General features: G+C 37.9%; 1 protein-coding gene across 7 annotated transcripts in view; it reads left to right on the top strand.

Moving 5' to 3' along the window:
• Cut (homeobox protein, cut) overlaps positions 1–20,255 on the top strand; it is a 168,376-nt gene extending 148,121 nt beyond the window's left edge. For 4 of the 7 annotated variants that reach the window (XM_072004277.1, XM_072004276.1, XM_072004281.1 and 1 more), the window contains 4 exons: positions 10,350–10,704; positions 11,607–12,267; positions 13,180–13,453; positions 13,785–20,255. In XM_072004277.1, coding sequence (XP_071860378.1) covers positions 10,350–10,704; positions 11,607–12,267; positions 13,180–13,453; positions 13,785–15,475 — 2,981 coding nt within the window. In that variant the 3' untranslated portion in view covers positions 15,476–20,255. The remainder of the gene's footprint in view (positions 1–10,349; positions 10,705–11,606; positions 12,268–13,179; positions 13,454–13,784) is intronic. The other 3 variants (XM_072004278.1, XM_072004280.1, XM_072004279.1) reach the window with 3 other exon arrangements.

Raw genomic sequence — 20,255 nt, 5'->3', positions numbered from 1 at the left:
TCCAACGGTTAGCTGGTTCTCTTACTCGTGTTTTAATAGATAGTCGATACGGAATATTCGTAATTAATTAATTAATTAAACGTTTGTTTTGAACGATACAAATATATTTATCTTCCATTCACAATTGTATCATTGCGAGGGCAATGAACAATTTAAGAACAGATAATGTAGGATTGAAAAGGTACGAGGAAAGAAATAATTAACAGGTAACTTCACTGTTATTCATAAAAATAATAAAGTGTATATCGATTGTCATTTTATATTTTTGACTTTATAATATAAAAGTTCCATTAATTATAGTTATTTCAAAGCTTACCAAACATTAAGTAATTTAGACAATTTGAGTGAAAAATATTATATCAAGACTGGATGCTTTACAAATCATTTAGAAATATAATTTCTTAATTTCGTAGACCGTTAAATAACAATTTTACAAGTAGGAACCGGCATCTGGGAGCAAATATTTTCAGTTATAAATAAATATTTACTGAACTGTATCGCAAAAATCTCGTGAACTTTACTAATGCTGTGACAAATATACCTGGATCTTGGCCCACTATTCAGCGAAGCGCGTTCGGACATCATTTATTATTACTCATGAGCGGTGCAATACAATTGATCTAAGCTGGTCCAAGAGCAACGCACCACGCGATTACCGTAATGAAGATAGTTGGTACTAGTCCAACGCTGTTTATCGAGAGATTTTCTTTCTTTCAGATACAGCTCGTCCTAATCTCCCGTCAACTTCTCGGCTGATATATTAGATCGTCTCATAAGACTTGTTGTTAAATTATACTCTTGACACGAATTTAGTAGAAATTGTTTGGTAAAGATTTCCTTCTGAGATTTCAAGAACCACCTTTCTTCATCACAAATATACAAAAATATATAAGCACAACGAATAAAGCTACGAATGATTGTTCTGTAGGTATAAATCAACAAAAATTATGGAGTAAATATCAAGAGAAGAGGAATACTTACAAACAATTGATCTATAAACATCGAACTTGAAAAATTATAAAAACTTATAAAATATTACGTGAAGATTAAACTCTAAAAATCGTCCATGTATGAGGATTATTAACTGTTCTACCGTTTTATCTTTTGATTAAAAATAAAGAAGAGTCGATTAAAAGGTCGATTAATGAAATTTTCCCAATACGTTTCGATCATGACATTTATCATTTTTATGGAAAAACAATGAAATTATCGGTGCGCCGGTTTATCTGTTTTATTTCACTCTTTGCTTTGATGTCGATTCATTATTCAGCTGGTTTTAATACTGACAACGTTCGTTGCCCGAACTATCTGAAATCACTGGAATTCTTTTTAATTCAGTTACCCTTTAGAGCGTGATCCGTTTATCGAAATGCGGATATGCATCACCACGGTCATAGGACTCTAATTGTGCGATTATAATTGTAAAGTTGTTCTACTGCACGGCTTGAAATATGCTTGTTATTTCCTCTTCGCCGCGAGACCGCGTAAATAAATGAGATGTAAAACACAGGAAACCGGTGCACCATTGAAGTTTTGATTTTTAAGTTGACCGATCAGATTCGCAGGAAGAAGGAACGAATATTTCTAAAATAAGATTCAATGTTAATAAAATCCTATTTACCATACTGAAAATAATATTCTAACATTATATCTATTCTTCTATATCCGTTATATGAAATGTTTCTTCGAAATTTCATATCGGTTAATCGATACTAATTAAATTTTGCCCCGCCAACGATTATTATATATCTACGCTAGAAGAGAAAATATAAAATCTTCTACTCTATTCTTCTATTCTAGATAATCAGAATATTCGTGTGGTTTCCTTACAGAAGCTTAATTTTGGGAAAAAATACCGTGAAAGATGTTGGAAATGTAAATGAAGACTTAAGATACACCTTACCTTATTTAGACTATTTAATCTACTATTAATTTCGTATGCACCAATTTAATTTCTTTTTAAAACTCTTAAGAACAAGATACAACGATACTTTTAGATCCAAAAAATTGTAAATTCTAACTAAACCAAATACTCGAAAAGCGCGAGTAAAGAGAATTATCAAGTTCGAAACAAACCAAGAAATAAGTTCCATCATTTATAAAAAGAGAAAATATTAGAAGGAAAAAGATAGGTACCTCTCTTTTTGGAAAATTTTTAGAGAAAGATACTCCATTCTTGGAAATTGCTTTCTATGTAAGGTCGTAATTAAAACGCTCGATCGCAACGTTCATTGACCCAATCCGGTAGAGATAACATTATCAGAGTGAGCGATTGCGATTTCGAAATCTGACTGCGTAGGAGTTGACTACGAATGAAAGAGCTGAAAGATTCGAGAGAGTCGTGATTCGTCAATGATTCAAATTCCTTAACATAATCAGAACCATGATTTTCGCCTGAAATATATCGGTATCGAGAATCGTTCACGCTTCACTCGTGTGCGCTTTCTAATCAGTTTTCAAAGTCGGTTTAAATTTCACTCGTACAGTAACAACTATACGAAGATCGTCTTTTTTCCTCTCTTTACTTATTTACTTTTTTCTAATAGCACGCTTTAATTCCTTAATTGCGTGAAAGCATCGGAACGTTACAAGATCGGCTCGATCGCTGCCAGTCTCTACGGTATTGCGTACGATTTATCGCTGGAAACCGGGTTTTTCTCTAATTACTGCCTCGAGATAATGTTTCTTCGAACTAGTTACGAAAATTCAACTAAATCTTCGCTGTTTAAGTTAATTTTCTGACAATGAGTTTCATCGAACAGACAATTTCTTAGATCAAAGTCAATGACCAGAAAAAGCCTAAGAACACTAAAAATTATAATTGATTGGAATGGTTCGAGTTTGAAATATAAATTACTTTTGCTGCTGTTGCTAGTTACCTTATAGAGGCTAACGATAAAATTTCCACTGATTAATTGACCATGATTAATTGATTTCATTATTTTATGTTTGAAGAAATCATTAGTTCCAGAGTCCAAACATTCTACTAAATCAGTATACCGACTATCAAACTTAATCATTCCGCAACTCAAACATTCTACTGTTTCTATATTTAACAAACAAGCCATTGGAAAGTTTTCTTGTTTTATTGGAAAATCTTCTCATGTTTCTAGAAAATTCTGCTGCATTTTTTAAAGTTTAAACTCGTACCGAAAGAACATACAAATATACTATTTATTTATATGTTCATTAACATAGAAAAAAATCTGCATTATGAAACGCTGCAAGACGATCCATTTAAACGATATGGTAGTTCCAGTCGAAGATAAAATTTTGTGGTAGCAATTGAGGATACAAGAAAATTTACTATATAATATTGACTCGACAAATTCGAACACCAGAGAGATATATCACTAGATCGTGAATTCTTACGCAGCTACATGTTTCACAAATTAATTCATATTCTAAAATCAAAAAAGGAGAACCTCGGTTAGAAATTATTTTACATACCATGTATCGTAGAAAGCACTATTCTTTGGATATTTTATATATTTTCTCACATTATGCGCGCTCTGTGCAATTTTGCACCTTCAAATTTCTTACGAGTGCATACAAATCCGCAGTCTGGACATTACATATCCACGAACATAATATATTAGGAACAGACACCGAGTTATATCGGATGATGATTTTCCGCGAGCAAGGCCGACCATTCCGAATTTCGTTCTCGACAACGCGTTCTCGAGGTTGTTACGAAGCTGGATTCGAAGAAGGAACCCCCGTCGGTGCCTCGCAGTCGCGTATTTCACCGTCAATTAAACGCGCTATATGCAGCCACGCACATCTTGCGCGTGTACGCGAGAAAGAGCCACGTAGAACCGGCGCAACGCGAAAGAGTTACGTTCATTAGCGAGGCTACTCTGGTTCATATAGCGATTTTATCAGATTTTCTGTCCCGGTTGTATCCTTCCACCTCCTGACGCCTCGCTCATACAACCGTATTGCCCTTATGGTCGTTCGAGTCCACGGAAATTGCACGGTCTTAAGGTGCATCTTGAAAAACAACCCGACCGTTCCTTACCAGTTGTGGAAATTTCTTTTTAACTTTTTTAACCGCGATTTTTAAACCGTGAAAAGCTCTTTTTTCATTTACTCGAAGGAATTTATGGTATAGGCTAAATTATCAAAATAAAACCACAGATTCAACAAATAATGATTCTTGTTTCAGGCAATATGACTTTTCAATTACATCACATCGAAACAAAATATTAAACGTAGACAATATTAAAGTAGAAAATACTAATACAGGAAACATTCGAGATATATCGTTTTCGAGATATTATCGATATTATACGAATTCTCATTTCGTACAAGTAAATTATATTCGTGATCAAATCTTTGCTATTTTACTTGGATGCGATACAATTAAGAAATCGTGGTTTTCGAAACAAGGATTATTTTTCGAACTTGCGTTAAATATTCTTTCATTCCTCTTCTCCAATACTGTGCACTCGCAATGTCTTAGATCTCCTTCCTGAATAACCAATGAATTTTTTTAATGAAATAATTATTACTGTAATTGTAACACGCGTAATTAATTTCCAATTTCATTTTCAATTTTTTGCACGAAAATAACAGTAATAACGATACTATATACAGTCCAAAGAATTCTATTTCCTCTATCATTCTTAACGTATCCAAATTTAATCTAATCATCCGAACAAAGAAATCTAAACTTTCAATCCTAAAGCAGAGGAAATCGCAATCATTGAAGAACCTTAACCCGAGTTCCCATCGATATCCAACCTGTTCTATTCTCCTCTCTCAACCAAGACACCATTGTTCGCGGTCCAAAAATACAAGGACTAGCAGACGCCAGTTCTCGAGAACCTATTTTTCATCGTTTCTGATTCCTATCGACCTCATAGACACGTGTACTTTCCACGGGTCAGCCAACAATCGCGGCTGGCGTAAGAATTCTCGTTGTCGAGAACATAAATCGGGAACACGCGTTTCACGTAACAATCGTTTCGTTTCTTAAGGTACGTCATATTCGTTGAAAGGTTCTCACGAAATTGTACCGAAATTTTGTAATCAACCATTGTCAACGTTCATCGCCATTTATTAGCTTTAAAACAAATTTCATGGCATGCCTACTGTTTATGGCAGCCGTAATTATCACGAAATATTTTCCATGGAATGTAGGATAAAAGGTAAAGCGTAATATGGATTTCTTATCCGGTCTGGCCATTGTCCTTACGAGAGCCCGATTGTTCTTTCTTTCGACGATTCTTACGAGCCTTTGATGCCTTGGCGCGATCTGAGCGAACGAACCGTGACGTTTCATCATCCGGGAGAAACGATGGTGGCAAGACTGCGTGCGCAACGGAAACAACGAGCTCGCGACACCTAGATTATTCTTTGTCTAATTGGCTCAGGCAGGCTCTACTTCGACGTTCAGCGCTTATGAGAAGAAAAGAAAGTTAACACCGAAGACATTGTGAATTAGAAAATAGGGCTGTAGAAAATCTCTTCCTCCAATTTTCACGGAATTGTGTTTATGCAATTACTATAATTACAAATTTCTGATAGACACTTGTCTGACAGACAATGTTGTTTAAGCAGTGACAAATGGAAAAGTTGACTTCCAAATATCTTTTTCCTAGGAAAAACAAAGACGTTTCTTTGATCCACTTTGATGTAAAGCAATTGTGAAAGCAGATCAAAGCGTGAAGAATTTCTTAAATGCTATTAGCATCTTTTTTTTTTAATAAATTTCAATATTCTCATATGATTTTTTCTTCCTGTAAATTTCTTCATTAGTAAGGTGGAAAGGATGTCATTACGTGGTTCTATAAATTTATGTTTTCTAGCTCTTTCAATAAAGAAAAACTGATCGTCTTTCGTCTGAACGTTTGCGTCTCATTTCTACATTAATATCTTTGTACCGTATGCACGCAGTATCAACAAAAAGATTCATAAATTTAAAGTGTGTCGTAAATTCATATCGTATATGTAGTTGTAGAACACGAGCAAACACGTCGATGAAAATTAAACTATGAGATATTTATCGCGTTAACAATATAACAATAATCACGATATTCACGTATTTACCGATACTTAAAATAGAAATTTTTCTTTGATACGTTTAAACGCGCAGTTTGATAAAATATTGACGCATGTTCCAATATAGATGTTATGAATATGGATGTGATGTAAGGAACAAGATATTAATGCAGGAACTTTGTGGTAATTGGACACGATAAATCTTTATACGTAATATGTTACGAAGTATCGTTGTTCTCACCGCAATACGTTAATCACCATTCCGTTCGATAACGATAATGTCAATTTCATCAGTATAAACCGCAAAAAGTCCGCTTACAGGAAAAGGAGTAGCGCATAATAACGACCTGGATTCTTTTTATCTCGGCGAAGTTTTTCTGCTGGTAACCAAGTTGAAAACACGTTTTTCACCGATCTGTTCATCGTTACAACGATATATCCGAGACGCAAGCGTATCTCGTTCTTCTGCGACGCGAAACGTGAACTGCAACTAAATATTCGATGGAAAATTCACTTGCATACATACGTTAGTCTGATTGGAATTTTCAGTTTCTATTACTAAACATTGGAAACGACGCAAATTGCTATCAGAAACCCCTTGCGATATATGTAATTGAATCGATATCATTAGTGAAACGTTACGAAATTTGCAGATACCAAAATGCATAGAATGGACATGATATACACAAAGATGTAAAATATCCGAAACATATTGTTCTTCGAACGTAATATTTGATAGGTAAAACAAACTTTAACCTATTGTTCCTATTGTTTCAATTGTGTCCGTGGAAATACGAATTTGCAGAAAAATCCGCTGTCTACCATTAAGTCACCTGGCATAACAGTAACAATTTTGATAATTGATGAAACTTTACAATCAATTTGTACTTATTACAAATCACACGATTATTCTTTATCCGACGCAATATTGTGGAATTGTAAGAGAGAAGTCTAAAAGATGATGACATAAAGAAGCTAGTGAAACTTCAGTCGCCTTCAGTGGGTCGTTTCAACTACAAAATGTAGCTGTAAATATAGGTGGAAGTGTATTTGCCGAAAGATCGCAAAATGTACGGATCGAATTTCAATGGCCATTGCCAATCAATCTGGTAAACAGCCGATTCTTTCGTTAAGAGGTTGCCGCAGTTGTCCCACGAAAATGTCGTATGGGCACAGAGAGAAGAAGGTTGGCATAAGTCGAAGTCCGTTGGCACGAATTCAAACATCACGAGACAATACAGGCGTACCAGTATCGTGTGTACACGTCGCGTTCGATTCTTCCACAAGCACCGAACGAACCTCGACTGTCGTCATTGTCCCCGTAATGTTTCCACCCACCAACGTTGTCGATTTCTTGAAACATTTCCCGTCGACCAATATTCTCGCAATAACTGCAACATCGGTTTCTTGGATCGCCGTCTACATTCCGACCTTAATGACCAATTAATCTTTCCTTTCTTGCGTTCCGCATTCGACACTGTACTTATTCTTGTTATAAATAAAAAGGGAAAGAAATTTTCGGTTATAGACGGATTTACGATCGAAAGTGTAGAAACTGAGAGGCTCGTTTCGTTCGCACGGCGAGATTAAGAGGCATCTTTTTGCAAAGAGGTGAATTATAGATCAGTTTCTGTTGAAAATAACAAAGCAAAGGAGGAACTGCTTTTTTTATCGACGAATTTACAATGGAAATTATGGATAGCGAAGTATAATATAAGAGTCGATTCATTTATACGAGATTAAAGCAGATTCTCTTTTTTCTTAGGGGTGAAATATAGATCGGTTTATGTTAAAAAAATACAGATGACAAAGGTATTTTATTTCATCGACGAACTTGCTACTGAAACTGTGCGCCGTTTAAATCGGTTTAATTAACAGAGATCTAAATAATAAATTAGATGTTTAAATAAAATTGATGTTTTTAAAAACGGTGAAATGTAGATCGTTTTTGAATAATCGATACATTGCTGGGTAAATGGGAAGAAGAGACACATTGTGTTTCGAATATCGTATAATCGATACTCGGGGATTGTTTGAGTTTAACATTGTCGAGACACGTGAAAAGGAGACAAAGGCTAGTGATTCATAGAAAGAGGTACGATAGATCTGAATAGAAAATAGAATATTTAAACTAACAGAGTTACAGTCTGTTTATGCCATGTGAAACATGTCAAAGTGAAAACAGTCAAGCAATGACACCGTCTACAAAGTTCAATCTCTTTTGAATGATTTTCTAACAATTCTTTTCGCGATACAATTAAATTCATTGAATCTAATTTCTTCAAAGCTGAGCTAAAGTATTGAAACTTATTTTGTAACGTTTTTTCTTCTACCCCCTTACACGAATACCTACATTTAAGCTGATGATGATTTAGTGATACACGACATAGCATAACACTTCTAGAAGTGTTATTAGCATTTTCTTACTAGACATAGCCACTGCTAATGGTCTCTAGTATCTTCTTTTCATACTATGTTTTTTGATTCTAATAATTGTTTGCTGATATATAGCGAAGGCTCGAGATGCAATGTACATTTAATTATAATTTATTTCGAAAACAGAAATTATTACGAAATTTAAGCTTCCTATATCCCTGGTCACTTGGAAGACCACTCTTGCAATTCACTCTGATATGTTCATAGCTAGTAAATTTTAATTTAAAGAGATATTGAATATAATTCTAAACAATAATACGGTTTTAAGTAAAATTTAACACAAAAAAATTAGCAGGAATACACGAAAATTCAAATTTTCTACAAATTGATCAACACACGTCGTACGTTGAAATAAAAATCATAAAAAATCATTATTAATTACCTGCGTCCAACGTATCGAGTATAATCTTCTCGTAACTGGTTAAAGAAGTTTTCATCGCACGATTCTCCCTGATCTACCTAACGAGTAACATCTTCTATTTTTCGGCCGTAAACACGTCCGTGGCGAGAATATTTGGTTCAGTGAGAGAACAGAAAGGTACCGGAGCAATCAAAGACATGATCGATGGCTCATTCGTCTGAATCTTACGGCTGATTGGTCAATTAGACAGGAAACACGTACGAGAAGTAGACTGTTGGCTACGTGTAAGAGTAGGGAAGGCCACAAGGGCGAGGCTTCGGAAAAGGATATTTTAATTATCGTCGCTGGGTTATGCTTCTGCCTTCGGCTTCAAGCCGGTATTATTGATTTTGCTTGTATTAATTGCATCCACGTTCGATCGAACGTGGAATCAACCCTCGGATCTGATTAGGTTCGTGGGTCTGCTTCTTCCTTATCGAACGTCGTTCGTAACCGACGAAATTAAAAGGCACTGATCACCAGGGAATTTGAGTTTCAACCTGTTCGTTCTGGCATTCTTTTCGACTCAACCAGAAACGATCGTTAATTCTTTATTTTTCTAAGTAAAATTGTTTTTTGGCTGTATAAAAATGCTTCTTGCAATTATTGTTTCGTTTAAAATGATTATTTATTGTTTGTCTTAATTTTTTAGTTTTTACTTTTCGATATAATTCTGTTCCATCGACTTCTACTATTTATCATTTCAAACATCCTAACATCGTGAAAACTTGGAGAGACATGTAGCGTTATTTTTTATTTTTACTTCATCTAAAAAGTATTGGAAAAATAAATCAAGAGGCGATTTACAATGTGATAATTTACATTAACATGCAAACGATGTAAAACGAATAACAGCTTTTGAGGATTTTTGTAAAATCTACGCCTTGTATTAGGTTGTAACATGCGAAATGTCCATTTGAAATCTTCGGATAAAATCATTCTACTATTCGCCATCGATCTTCCAAATTTCCTTCCAGCGATACAAAACTGTAAAATAACAAATGGAATAAAGCTTCGGAGATTTTGCAAAATTCCCAACTATTATATGTACTTACATTGCTAAATACTTTGCAAAAGTAATATTAGGAACGTTATATCGATAAAAAATTCCAGAGACCAGGTATTTCCATCGATAAACAAACTTTAATAAAAAAAGAAAAAAAAACACAGAAGTAAATTAACTAGAACCAAAGCAAATGGACGTTTCACATATATGAATCGCTAATTCGCCAATTAACTCGATAAAACGAAAGGTAGAGGAAATCGATGATTTTGGCAGTAAAATCTCAAAATTTTCAAAAACTGGAGTTAACGAATTTGGCGTGCGAACGGTTCGTATTACAAACCTAATAAAATCTACGGTAGAAAGCAGAGCGTGGATCCAAGCAGTGAAACCAGCCTCTTACCTCTATTTATATCTTAATCTAATGCATCTTTTCTACATTTTCTACATACCAATAAGACCAAACCGAGTAAGAACGCACCACAAGTTGTGCCTCACCCGTAGAGTATGTTTCAGGCAAGGAGCAGGGAATGCCAGCGTTCGCGCGTGGTCCACAGGAAGGTGGTCCGCCGGAAATGAGTGACGAAAGGTTGGCGCATATCCTCTCGGAATCGGGCCACCTACAGATGAGGGGTGAGCACGAGGTGTCGAACGACGCGGACAGCAAAAGTCCAAATAGAATCGGTTGTCCGAGCCCATTTAACAAAGACAGGCTCGACAGTCAAAATAGGAGACTGAAGAAATACGAGAACGATGACATTCCGCAAGAAAAGGTAGTCAGGATTTACCAGGAGGAGCTGGCTAAACTTATGGGAAGAAGGGTGGAGGATCTACGTGGGCCCAGAGAGTTCTCTTCCAGGTGAGGCCCGAACAAATGAAAACGCCATCGCTTGCTGGATTGATTGGAAAATAAGAAAATTAGAGATAGATAGTAATAGATGGTATTGTAGGGTTGATTAATTAATTATTCGATTTTAAATTTTGTATTTTTATGAACACAATTGAAGAAATCTAAGGAAGAATATTGTTTCGTTTATTGAATATCATAAGAACTTCAATTTAAATATCATAAGAACCAATCAAAACTATATATAATTTTAGTTGGTCATATACATTCTGAACATTTCTAATTAGAAATATAATTCCACTATTTATCAACCCTCTCTTGTCACGAGAAATTCACATTAGATATTCAATGAACATGTTCTTGAAAAGAAATTCCATTAACAAAATCTATAAACAAAATTAATCTTCCGGCAAAAAACTAAAAGCTCCATCGAATTAATAATTTTCCGTGAAGATAAATATTCAGTGTGCCAAGAATGTGACTCGTATCGTCAACACCTCGCATCATTACTCAATTCCTCTATTCGCGAATCTGAAAACATAAGACCAAAGAATCAAAGCAAGAAACATAATCAATTTAAGAATAAATAAAAAGTAGAAGCACACATGTTACGATGTTAAAAGATGTTCGATAGCGCATCAGGCCGCTATCCATGCGAACCGGTAGCGCATCCCATAGATCATATGAGTCACGGCGGATCGCGGCCGAGCAACAGAGAACTATGCCGAACGGATGACGTATGCGGCTAAAATTAATATGCTAGCTATATTTGTTTCGTTGCTTAACACGAAAATGTCAGGTGTAAACACGGGCTTTTTTGGTCGAAAGCTCGGATTACAGGGCGCAGCTATTGTCAAGCGAGCCGCCACGATTGATCATTATTGAGGACAGCACGCGACCTCGATTAATTGTAGCGCGATGTTCCCGCACTTTTTCAGCGGCACGCAAGGTGGTCTTCAGGGTATAGAGCGGACGCAGGAAGATATCAGGTTGGCGCTTGACGCGTACCACCGTGAACTACAGAAGCTGAACGCGACGCCAGGTCAGAATCCTTCGTTGACAGGACTGCCAGGACTACCTGGCCTGCCTGGCCTCTTGGCTCTACAGCAGCAAGCGCTTCAGCAACATCATCTCGCTACAAACGGTGGTGGTGTCCAAGATCTGAGTCTCGGTAAAGTCGATCCAAGAAATAAGATGATAAACGGAGTGTCCGAGGAGGAGAAAGAGAAGATAGAGGAAGCGATGAGACACGCAGGAAGCGCTTTCTCGTTGGTCAGGCCAAAACAGGAACCAACCACCGCACCCCAATCGACGCCAGGTGGATCTAGCGCGAGTTCACCGCTTGGCAACTCGATTCTTCCACCAGCAATGACACCTAGCGAGGAATTCTCGGGTGCAGCGGCGGCCAGTCCTCTTCAGAGGATGGCCTCTATCACGAATAGTCTGATCAGTCAACCGTCCACGCCTACCCACCACACGGCCAACCAGAGGCCACTGAAAGCTGTACTTCCTCCCATTACCCAGCAACAGTTCGACTTGTACAATAACTTGAACACAGAGGACATTGTTAAGAGAGTAAGTTGAATCGTAACATTGTTTAGAAGTAGTTGGAGGTGGGCCTCCAAGTATGCTGTTCGAAGGTTACAGATCGGGATTAAAGATAATTCGATTATTCTCTTGCATCGCACGATCGTGTGCATCAGAAAGGAAATATCGTCTTTGCTTTATTGTCGTATTTGCTACATTCTTTTGTCGGGTATTCCCTTGTGCCTCGTCAGTGAACTTCTTCACAACCTTAATATTTCGATTAATTTATGATGTTATGTTTCTTTTAATGTGAAAGAAACGTTACTTAATCATCAGTAAATTTCGTCATTTCGCTAAGATTTTCACTGAAATTTTATTCTGGAAGTTACTATAAATCTACTGTCGCAGTGATCTCGTCGCTTCGTTTAACGAAGTATTTTTGGTACAATTCTGATGCAAGTTTCAAGTAAATCTAATTAAAATTCGAAGTATCCTGATAATTCACGTAATCTATGTTTCGAACGGACGATCCCTAATTTTCGAACGGCAATATATATATCACCAGATATAAGAAGCTTTTAAACAAGATATTCCTTCGACTAAGGAAAAATCAAACAGTGTTTCCAAAAGTAATAGACAAAAGAACAGAAAAGGTTCGCTCGTGCTTTTCAAATACATTGATGCACAAACACGTAGAGAATAGATAACAGTAAACGTTTTATTCTGAACTATTTTAATAGCCTCGTAACGTTCTCTTCTATCTACAGCCATTTTATTAACATCATACATTTCCAGTTTTGTGAAACACCCTGTATAAGAAATATACGAGTTATAAATCTATAAACTGGTTTAAAGTTCGACTCAGTCTAGTTAGAGTCCCTATATCTCTTCTAGCAATTGTTCCTTAGCCTAAAAACGACATTAAATAATAAAATAAAAAATAAAAATTCGTTTTTGCAGGTGAAGGAGCAGTTGTCTCAATTTTCGATCTCGCAACGTCTGTTCGGTGAATCCGTGTTGGGCCTGTCGCAGGGTTCCGTGTCAGATCTGCTGGCGCGTCCGAAGCCATGGCACATGCTGACGCAGAAAGGCCGCGAGCCCTTCATCAGGATGAAGATGTTCCTCGAGGACGATGGCGCGGTGCACAAACTGGTAGCCAGCCAATACAAGATCGTGCCAGAGAAGTTGATGAGAACCGGCGGCTACGGTGGCCTGCCTCGTAAGTTAAACTCAGGTCAATATAGATGTTTTGTTATTTTACTAAAAACAACATAGTTTGGGAGCTCGATATCTCTGTGTGCCGAATGCTGCTGCCTTAAAAAAAAAGGAACAAACAAAAAGCAAAAAAAAAAAAATTAAAATACGAAGAACATGTGTTGAGTGAAATTGAACGAGTGAAAGATATGTTTGTTGATGAAGGAAGCTAATTCTAAGCCTAGATGAGGGATTTTCTGTAATCCCAGCTTAACGAAGCAATTGACAACTGTCAAAGTGAGCTTTCGGACTATAACTCAAAAGTTTCGTGAGCGACCACCTTTCAGCGTCTCTTTTTCTTCTTTTTGCAGCCTGTGGAACACCAATGAAGCCAATGCCTCCGGCAAAACTGGTACAGGAACAGCTACAGAACGCAGCGAAGGCGCAAGCAGCGGCACAAGCTGCGGCTCAGGCAGCAGCGCAACACCAGCAGGAGAATCAAATGCAGCTTGGTCCGCCTCAACAGAGTCCACAACACCCTCAACACCCACAACCACCACCGCCAATGATGCTGACACCACCTGGACCTCATCATCCCCATTCTCAGCTCAGCATGCAGGAACTGCAGAAAAAGCAACAGCAGCAACAGCAACAGCAGATGAACCTTCATTCCCCGCATCACCAGATGACCCCATCACCTCTCCGTGGTCTTCATCCACATATCTCGCCGAGTGTATACGAAATGGCCGCGTTGACGCAAGATCTGGACACGCAGACGATCACGACGAAGATCAAAGAAGCGTTGCTGGCCAATAATATCGGCCAGAAGATCTTCGGCGAGGCTGTGCTCGGACTGTCGCAAGGCTCGGTTAGCGAATTACTCAGCAAACCAAAGCCATGGCATATGCTGAGCATAAAGGGCAGAGAACCTTTCATAAGAATGCAATTGTGGTTATCGGATGCGCACAACGTGGACCGGTTACAGGCGCTAAAGAACGAACGTAGAGAGGCGAACAAAAGAAGGCGTAGCAGCGGGCCAGGTCACGATAATAGTTCGGACACGTCGAGTAACGACACGGCCGAGTTCTATCACGCAGCGTCGCCCGGACCTGGACCAGCCTCCGCTAAGAAGCAAAGAGTCCTCTTCTCCGAAGAACAGAAAGAAGCTCTAAGGCTTGCCTTCGCGCTCGATCCATATCCCAACGTGGCCACCATCGAGTTCCTCGCTGGTGAACTAGCGTTATCCTCGCGGACGATAACCAACTGGTTTCACAATCATCGGATGAGACTGAAACAGCAGACGCCACACGGTCAGCCGGAGCCTCAATCGCCAAGAGAGCCTGGCCAGCCATTCGACCCAGTTCAGTTTAGATTGCTGTTAAACCAAAGACTGTTGGAGATCCAAAAAGAGAGACTAGGCTTGGGCAATGTGCCTCTGCCTTACACACCGTACTTCAACCCTAATCTGGCTGCCTTAGTAGGGAACGCGCTCAAGGAACAGTGTTCCGGTCTGGATCTTTCTATGAACGCTCTGAAGAGAGAGCCAAACCAAGAATTCGAGGACGAGGATGTGGAAGACGCTATGAGCAATCTCGGTAGCGAGGATTCGGAAGGATCTGCGGGGAGTATAAAGAGAGAACCTGCGGAAACGCCTACAGCACCGGCCACTGTCAGATCAAACAGAAGAAAACCTGCAGCGCCGCAGTGGGTGAATCCTGAATGGCAGGAACCAACTAGAACAGGGGACGAAGTGATCATCAATGGTGTCTGCGTGATGCAAACGGATGATTACGGCGTTAAGAGAGAAGCCGAAGAAACGATTAGGGTAGAACCGACTCCGGTACAGGACAGATACGAGGAAGACGCGCAAAGTGACGTGTCTTCTGTTTCTGGAAACAACGGTCAGGACCGAGATAGCCCTCTGCCCAGTCCAAAGTCTGGACAGAACAGTCCGGTGACCTCGCCCAGGCCACCCTCGACGCAGCAGACGCAGCAATCCACCGATGAGAGCCCCAAGGACAGCGTGGTGAAACACGAACCCGAGGAAACGTGGGATTATTAAGAAACTCTTTGTCTCTCTTGTCGTGATATCGTTACTTTCACAGGATCAAAGAGGGAACGCTAAGAGTGAGGACGTTGTCTAAACATGCCAAAACGATGCTGCGAATCGCGTACGGTCCCCGTATCCGCGTGGACCGCGGGCCTAGTTAAGTTCTTAGAGAGGAAGAAAGAGCAAAAAAAAACCAGTCATAGGATTCGACCAGGCCTGGTTGGTCGATTCCTGCCTACCACGAGGGCATTATCAATAGGGAGGCAAATACAAAGTAGGATACGTGAAATGGTAAATTAAAAGAAACTAAAATGCAAAAAAAATAAGAAACAAAAGACGCATCAGTGTATGAGAACTGTCGGTCGAACTTTTTTCGAAGACTAAACCACAGCCAGACACACGCTGCTTTATCAAAGAAGACGGAGCTCAATCAAAAAACGAAAAAAAAAAAAAAAAAAAAAAGAAAGAACGGAACTGTTTTTCGTAACACACACGTGGTATCTGTGCGAGACGAGGGGGTTAGTGATGGTGTGCACAGTTGCTACGTATTCGGCGAATTCGTAATTGTTAGAAGACTGTGACGCGACTGGATAGCCTGGGGGATAAAGAGTAGCAAAAGGCGTTCGTCGCACATTCGCTCGAAAAAATCCGAGGAAACCCTGGCCGCTTCCGTTTTTTCTTCGGTGGATCTCGAGAGAGTTGGCTTCAGTTAGAAAAAGATAAAGAGATGAAGAACGCAGTGAAAGAGATTGAAATAGAACCGGAGGAAGGTAAAGAAATAAAAGAATACGATCATCGATCGGTAAAACGGAAATGGCCCGGATTCATAGAGTGCAATCTACGAGTAATCAGAGAGTTGTTAGATCAAATTATTATTAATTTTATCTAATTACGCGACGAAGATGAGCGATTAATAATTATTGCATAATTGTGATTCATGTTATATTGTTTATACACTTCTCCTATCCCAATAGTCGTTAAGCTGTTAATGTTATTACACTCCGCTCTCCGACTACGTACCTTTTTTTGTCTGTTCGGTTAGTAGGCGCGTCGTCTTTCGTGAAGAAGGAAAAAGGAAAATAAGGCAACGGTTTAGAAAAGGAAAACGTGTCCTCTCGCTCTTTTTCCTGCTTCTTGCTTGTCCGCCAACCTATGGAATAGTAAACGTCAATCCCTTAAGTAGCACTGGTTAGTATTGTTATATCTATCTTTTTTTCGTATTTTATTTGTTTTTCTTTTTATGATGATTCAACGCGCGTGGTTTTCGTTTGCTGTTCTCGTATGGATAAGCAGAAAAAAAGCAGGATCAAGCAAAAAACAATCTGTCCACTTACGAATATATAGTCCTTTATGTTCTTTTTCTTTCTATTTCCGCCTAGAGAATTTGTGAAAAGAGAGAGAGTAAGAAAGATAGTTATACAAAGCGATCGGTGATCGAGGTTATCAGTTACTACCAATTATTAATGTATTATTAGGCTTACGTTATCACTGCTATTTTATTATTATTGAATAATATTATTATTACGATGATTATTATTAATATTATTATTGATTATATTGTATTATTTTATTACCATTCGAATTCTTATCGCGATAACGACACGGCTTCTAAAGCCAATGTGATAGAGCTTATATGCGATGATAAAAGTAAATTGATGAGAAATTAACAAATGAGAGAAAGGGATTGAGAGACTGGGAGAGAGAGAGAGAGAGAAATTAGAGCGATGTGCCGGGAGGTCGGAGGCCTTCTTTTGTGCGATGAAGATGCGCCGGCATCTTTAAACCGGACGTTATAAAGCGGTGGCACCGTAAAGCTCGCATCCACATGTAAATAGCTGTACAAAAAAGAAGAAAAAAAAAAAACGACGAAAGAAAGAGAAGAGAAGAAGAAGAGACTCGGAACATGCGAAACATTACACGTACATGATCTTGTATATTATACTTAATTACCACACTTAACTCTCTAATAGCGGTATATTCACAAACACAGAGCTAAGTGCGCGAATAGTGAACGCTTAACGCCCCGTTTCCAATTAAACGATCAAACGATAGGTATAAAATCGGTTGTCTTTAAACAACAAATTTTAGGGGAAGTCCCTTTTTAAAATGGACGAACGTATATAATATATATATATATATAAGTGTGTATATATTATATATGTACACACATGCACACACAGATATGTGGAAACGCGACGTTAAGGCCGTTACACGCAGCGCGACAGGTGAACATAATTACGAAAATTACCGTACACTATCGATGCCTGAGAAGGGAGAGGAAGTGAGGGTGAATGCGTGTGCTTGTATGTGAGAGAAAGGGGCAAAAATTATCCTCGATATTACGAATCAAACTTGTATTTACCAGATTAAATTTTAATCTTCGATTAAATTCTAGTCCGCAATTTAAACGAACGATGGCTAAAGAGAGTAAGAAAGATAGCAGAGTGAAAGAGTGAGAAGGGAAAAAGGGATCGAATGTATGAACGAATGGAAGGAAGGGAGCGAATGAGTGAAAAGAAAAAAAGACGATGTGCGATCGAGACAGCCAACCAGTGAGAAAAACACTTAAACAAAAAAGGGCATTGCTAATTGAGAGACCAGTGATCCGACATTCTTTCTTTTCGATTTACATTTTTTCGTGAAATCTATAACCATCGGGGGAATAGTGTGAAACTGTATACAAACGCTATTATCATCTTTAAACGCTAATTATCGCTAGTGTCACCCTCATTATTCTTCACGTTATTATTATTAATATTATTATTTTACCATTATTATTATTATTATTATTATTATTATTATTATTTTAATTCTTATTATTTTTATTACTATTACTACCGCTATTATTATTACAATTACTATCATTACGATTATTATCATTACTGCTATCGCTATTATTATTACCTTTTATCATGATTATTATGTCATCGTTGTTCGTAACTTAATGACATCGACCAGTCGCATGGGGCTGTCCGACGATCATCATCAATGGCATCCAAATATAACAGACAATGATAACATGATAATATCAAATCAATAAACTATATATATATATAAAGAACGTGTAACGAAGGGAAACATAAAGGGAAACGCGTATAAAATAGCCGTGAAAAATCGATTCAGCCCGATGAGACCGTCCGATCGATCGTCAATCTCGTTAGGTTACGACGTTGAAATTGCCGCGAAAAAATGCCGATCGTCGCCGATCGTCGCGCGCAGCTGATCAAACAAAACGTGTAACCGGATCTTCCGGCGACGATCAGCGCCACGGTACACTCCCCTTTGTTTTCTTGCCCTCAAAAAGACCTACACCACCCACACCCCCACCTTTCTCTTTTCACGGTTTATTTTTTCTCTTTTCTCTTGTTTATTCGAACGAGACGCGAGGCATATAGGTTCTTCTGTAGATACCGAATAGACTCTAGATAGCAGATAGCTTTAATTATTTAAGCGGTAAACGGTAACTTTCTTAGACGAAGCAAAAATCATCCGCGATCTTCGGCTGAGGAATTTGTAATATAGGGTTGAACGCGGAGGTTCGCGCGGACAAAACCGAGCGGGGGGTCGCATAAAGGACCACCGGAAGGAGGGAAAATCATATCGTAAACCTAATAATGAATATTTTACAGAAGCGGCGGCGAAATATAGGAGGGAACGAAAGAAAAAAAAAAACGTGAATAATAAGAGAGAAAAAAAAAGAATAAAAATCGTAAGGATAAACTCTGTAGATAGACACGTTTGGAAACATTAAAGAGATACAAAGGAAACAAAAGTGAAATAAGGAAACACAGAGAAATAATAAAACGGTTATCGAGGCTCTTGTACAACGCGCGTGTTTTACGCGCCACACGTGAAATGATCAAAAAATGAATAACAAATTTTCGGGGATAGAAAACAAAATGAAAAAAAAAAAAGGTAAAATAGCGACGAGAGGAGCGAGATATTACATGCCGAGAAAGGACATTGTCATTTCAGTAGTGAAAATAATTGTATTTAAAAAAAAAAAAAAAACACATGAGACGAAACGAGAGAAGGTTTACCTAACGTAATAGTTTATTGATTTGTATTTCATTTCAAATTGTATTATAGCTTAAAGATTATCCTGTACATTGCATACACATACACACATACACACTCACACACGAGCACTATTGTTTTAAATTGTACGTTTATGATTATTATACGAAGATAAAAAAGAAAAATAAATAAGGTATACAAAGTATTGAAGACACGTGGGAAATTTTATTCTGAATCTCTCGGTCTACGAGAATCTTCGATGATTCCTTTACGGCAGATTTGTAGAAATCGCATCTTCAGAGGCATCGAGCGTATATTTATGTAAAAATCTTCTTTTATATCGTAACAGAATGATTTGAGGCTTTGTAATATATGTTAAACCATCGAAACTATTCGAATTGTTTTAATAGAAAGTAATTAATGTTACGGTAATTTTACGAATTACATGTTTTATTTCTCGAATGTAGATAGAAATTTTCTAATAAATTATTAGTAAATGAAAATGATGGAATATTTAGAAATACACACAACACTCGATGTCTCGAACGCTACGACTTACTGGTGTACAGATTAATCAATTCTCGTTCGGTAGGGAAACTTGATAAACAGTCTACATCGATCTAAATCCCGCGATAGCGTTAGACACGCAATAATACGATTTAAACACAATACGAATGGAAAATTCTCTTTATTGTATATACGTACATGATTATATTATTCATATCAGTGTCTCCATTCAAGAATTTCTAAATTAAAAGGACTGTATTGCAAATTG

Source organism: Bombus fervidus, chromosome 5, assembly GCF_041682495.2.
Source record: "Bombus fervidus isolate BK054 chromosome 5, iyBomFerv1, whole genome shotgun sequence".
NCBI classification, from domain to species: Eukaryota; Metazoa; Arthropoda; class Insecta; order Hymenoptera; family Apidae; genus Bombus; species Bombus fervidus.
This window is presented reverse-complemented; position numbering and strand designations above follow the sequence as displayed.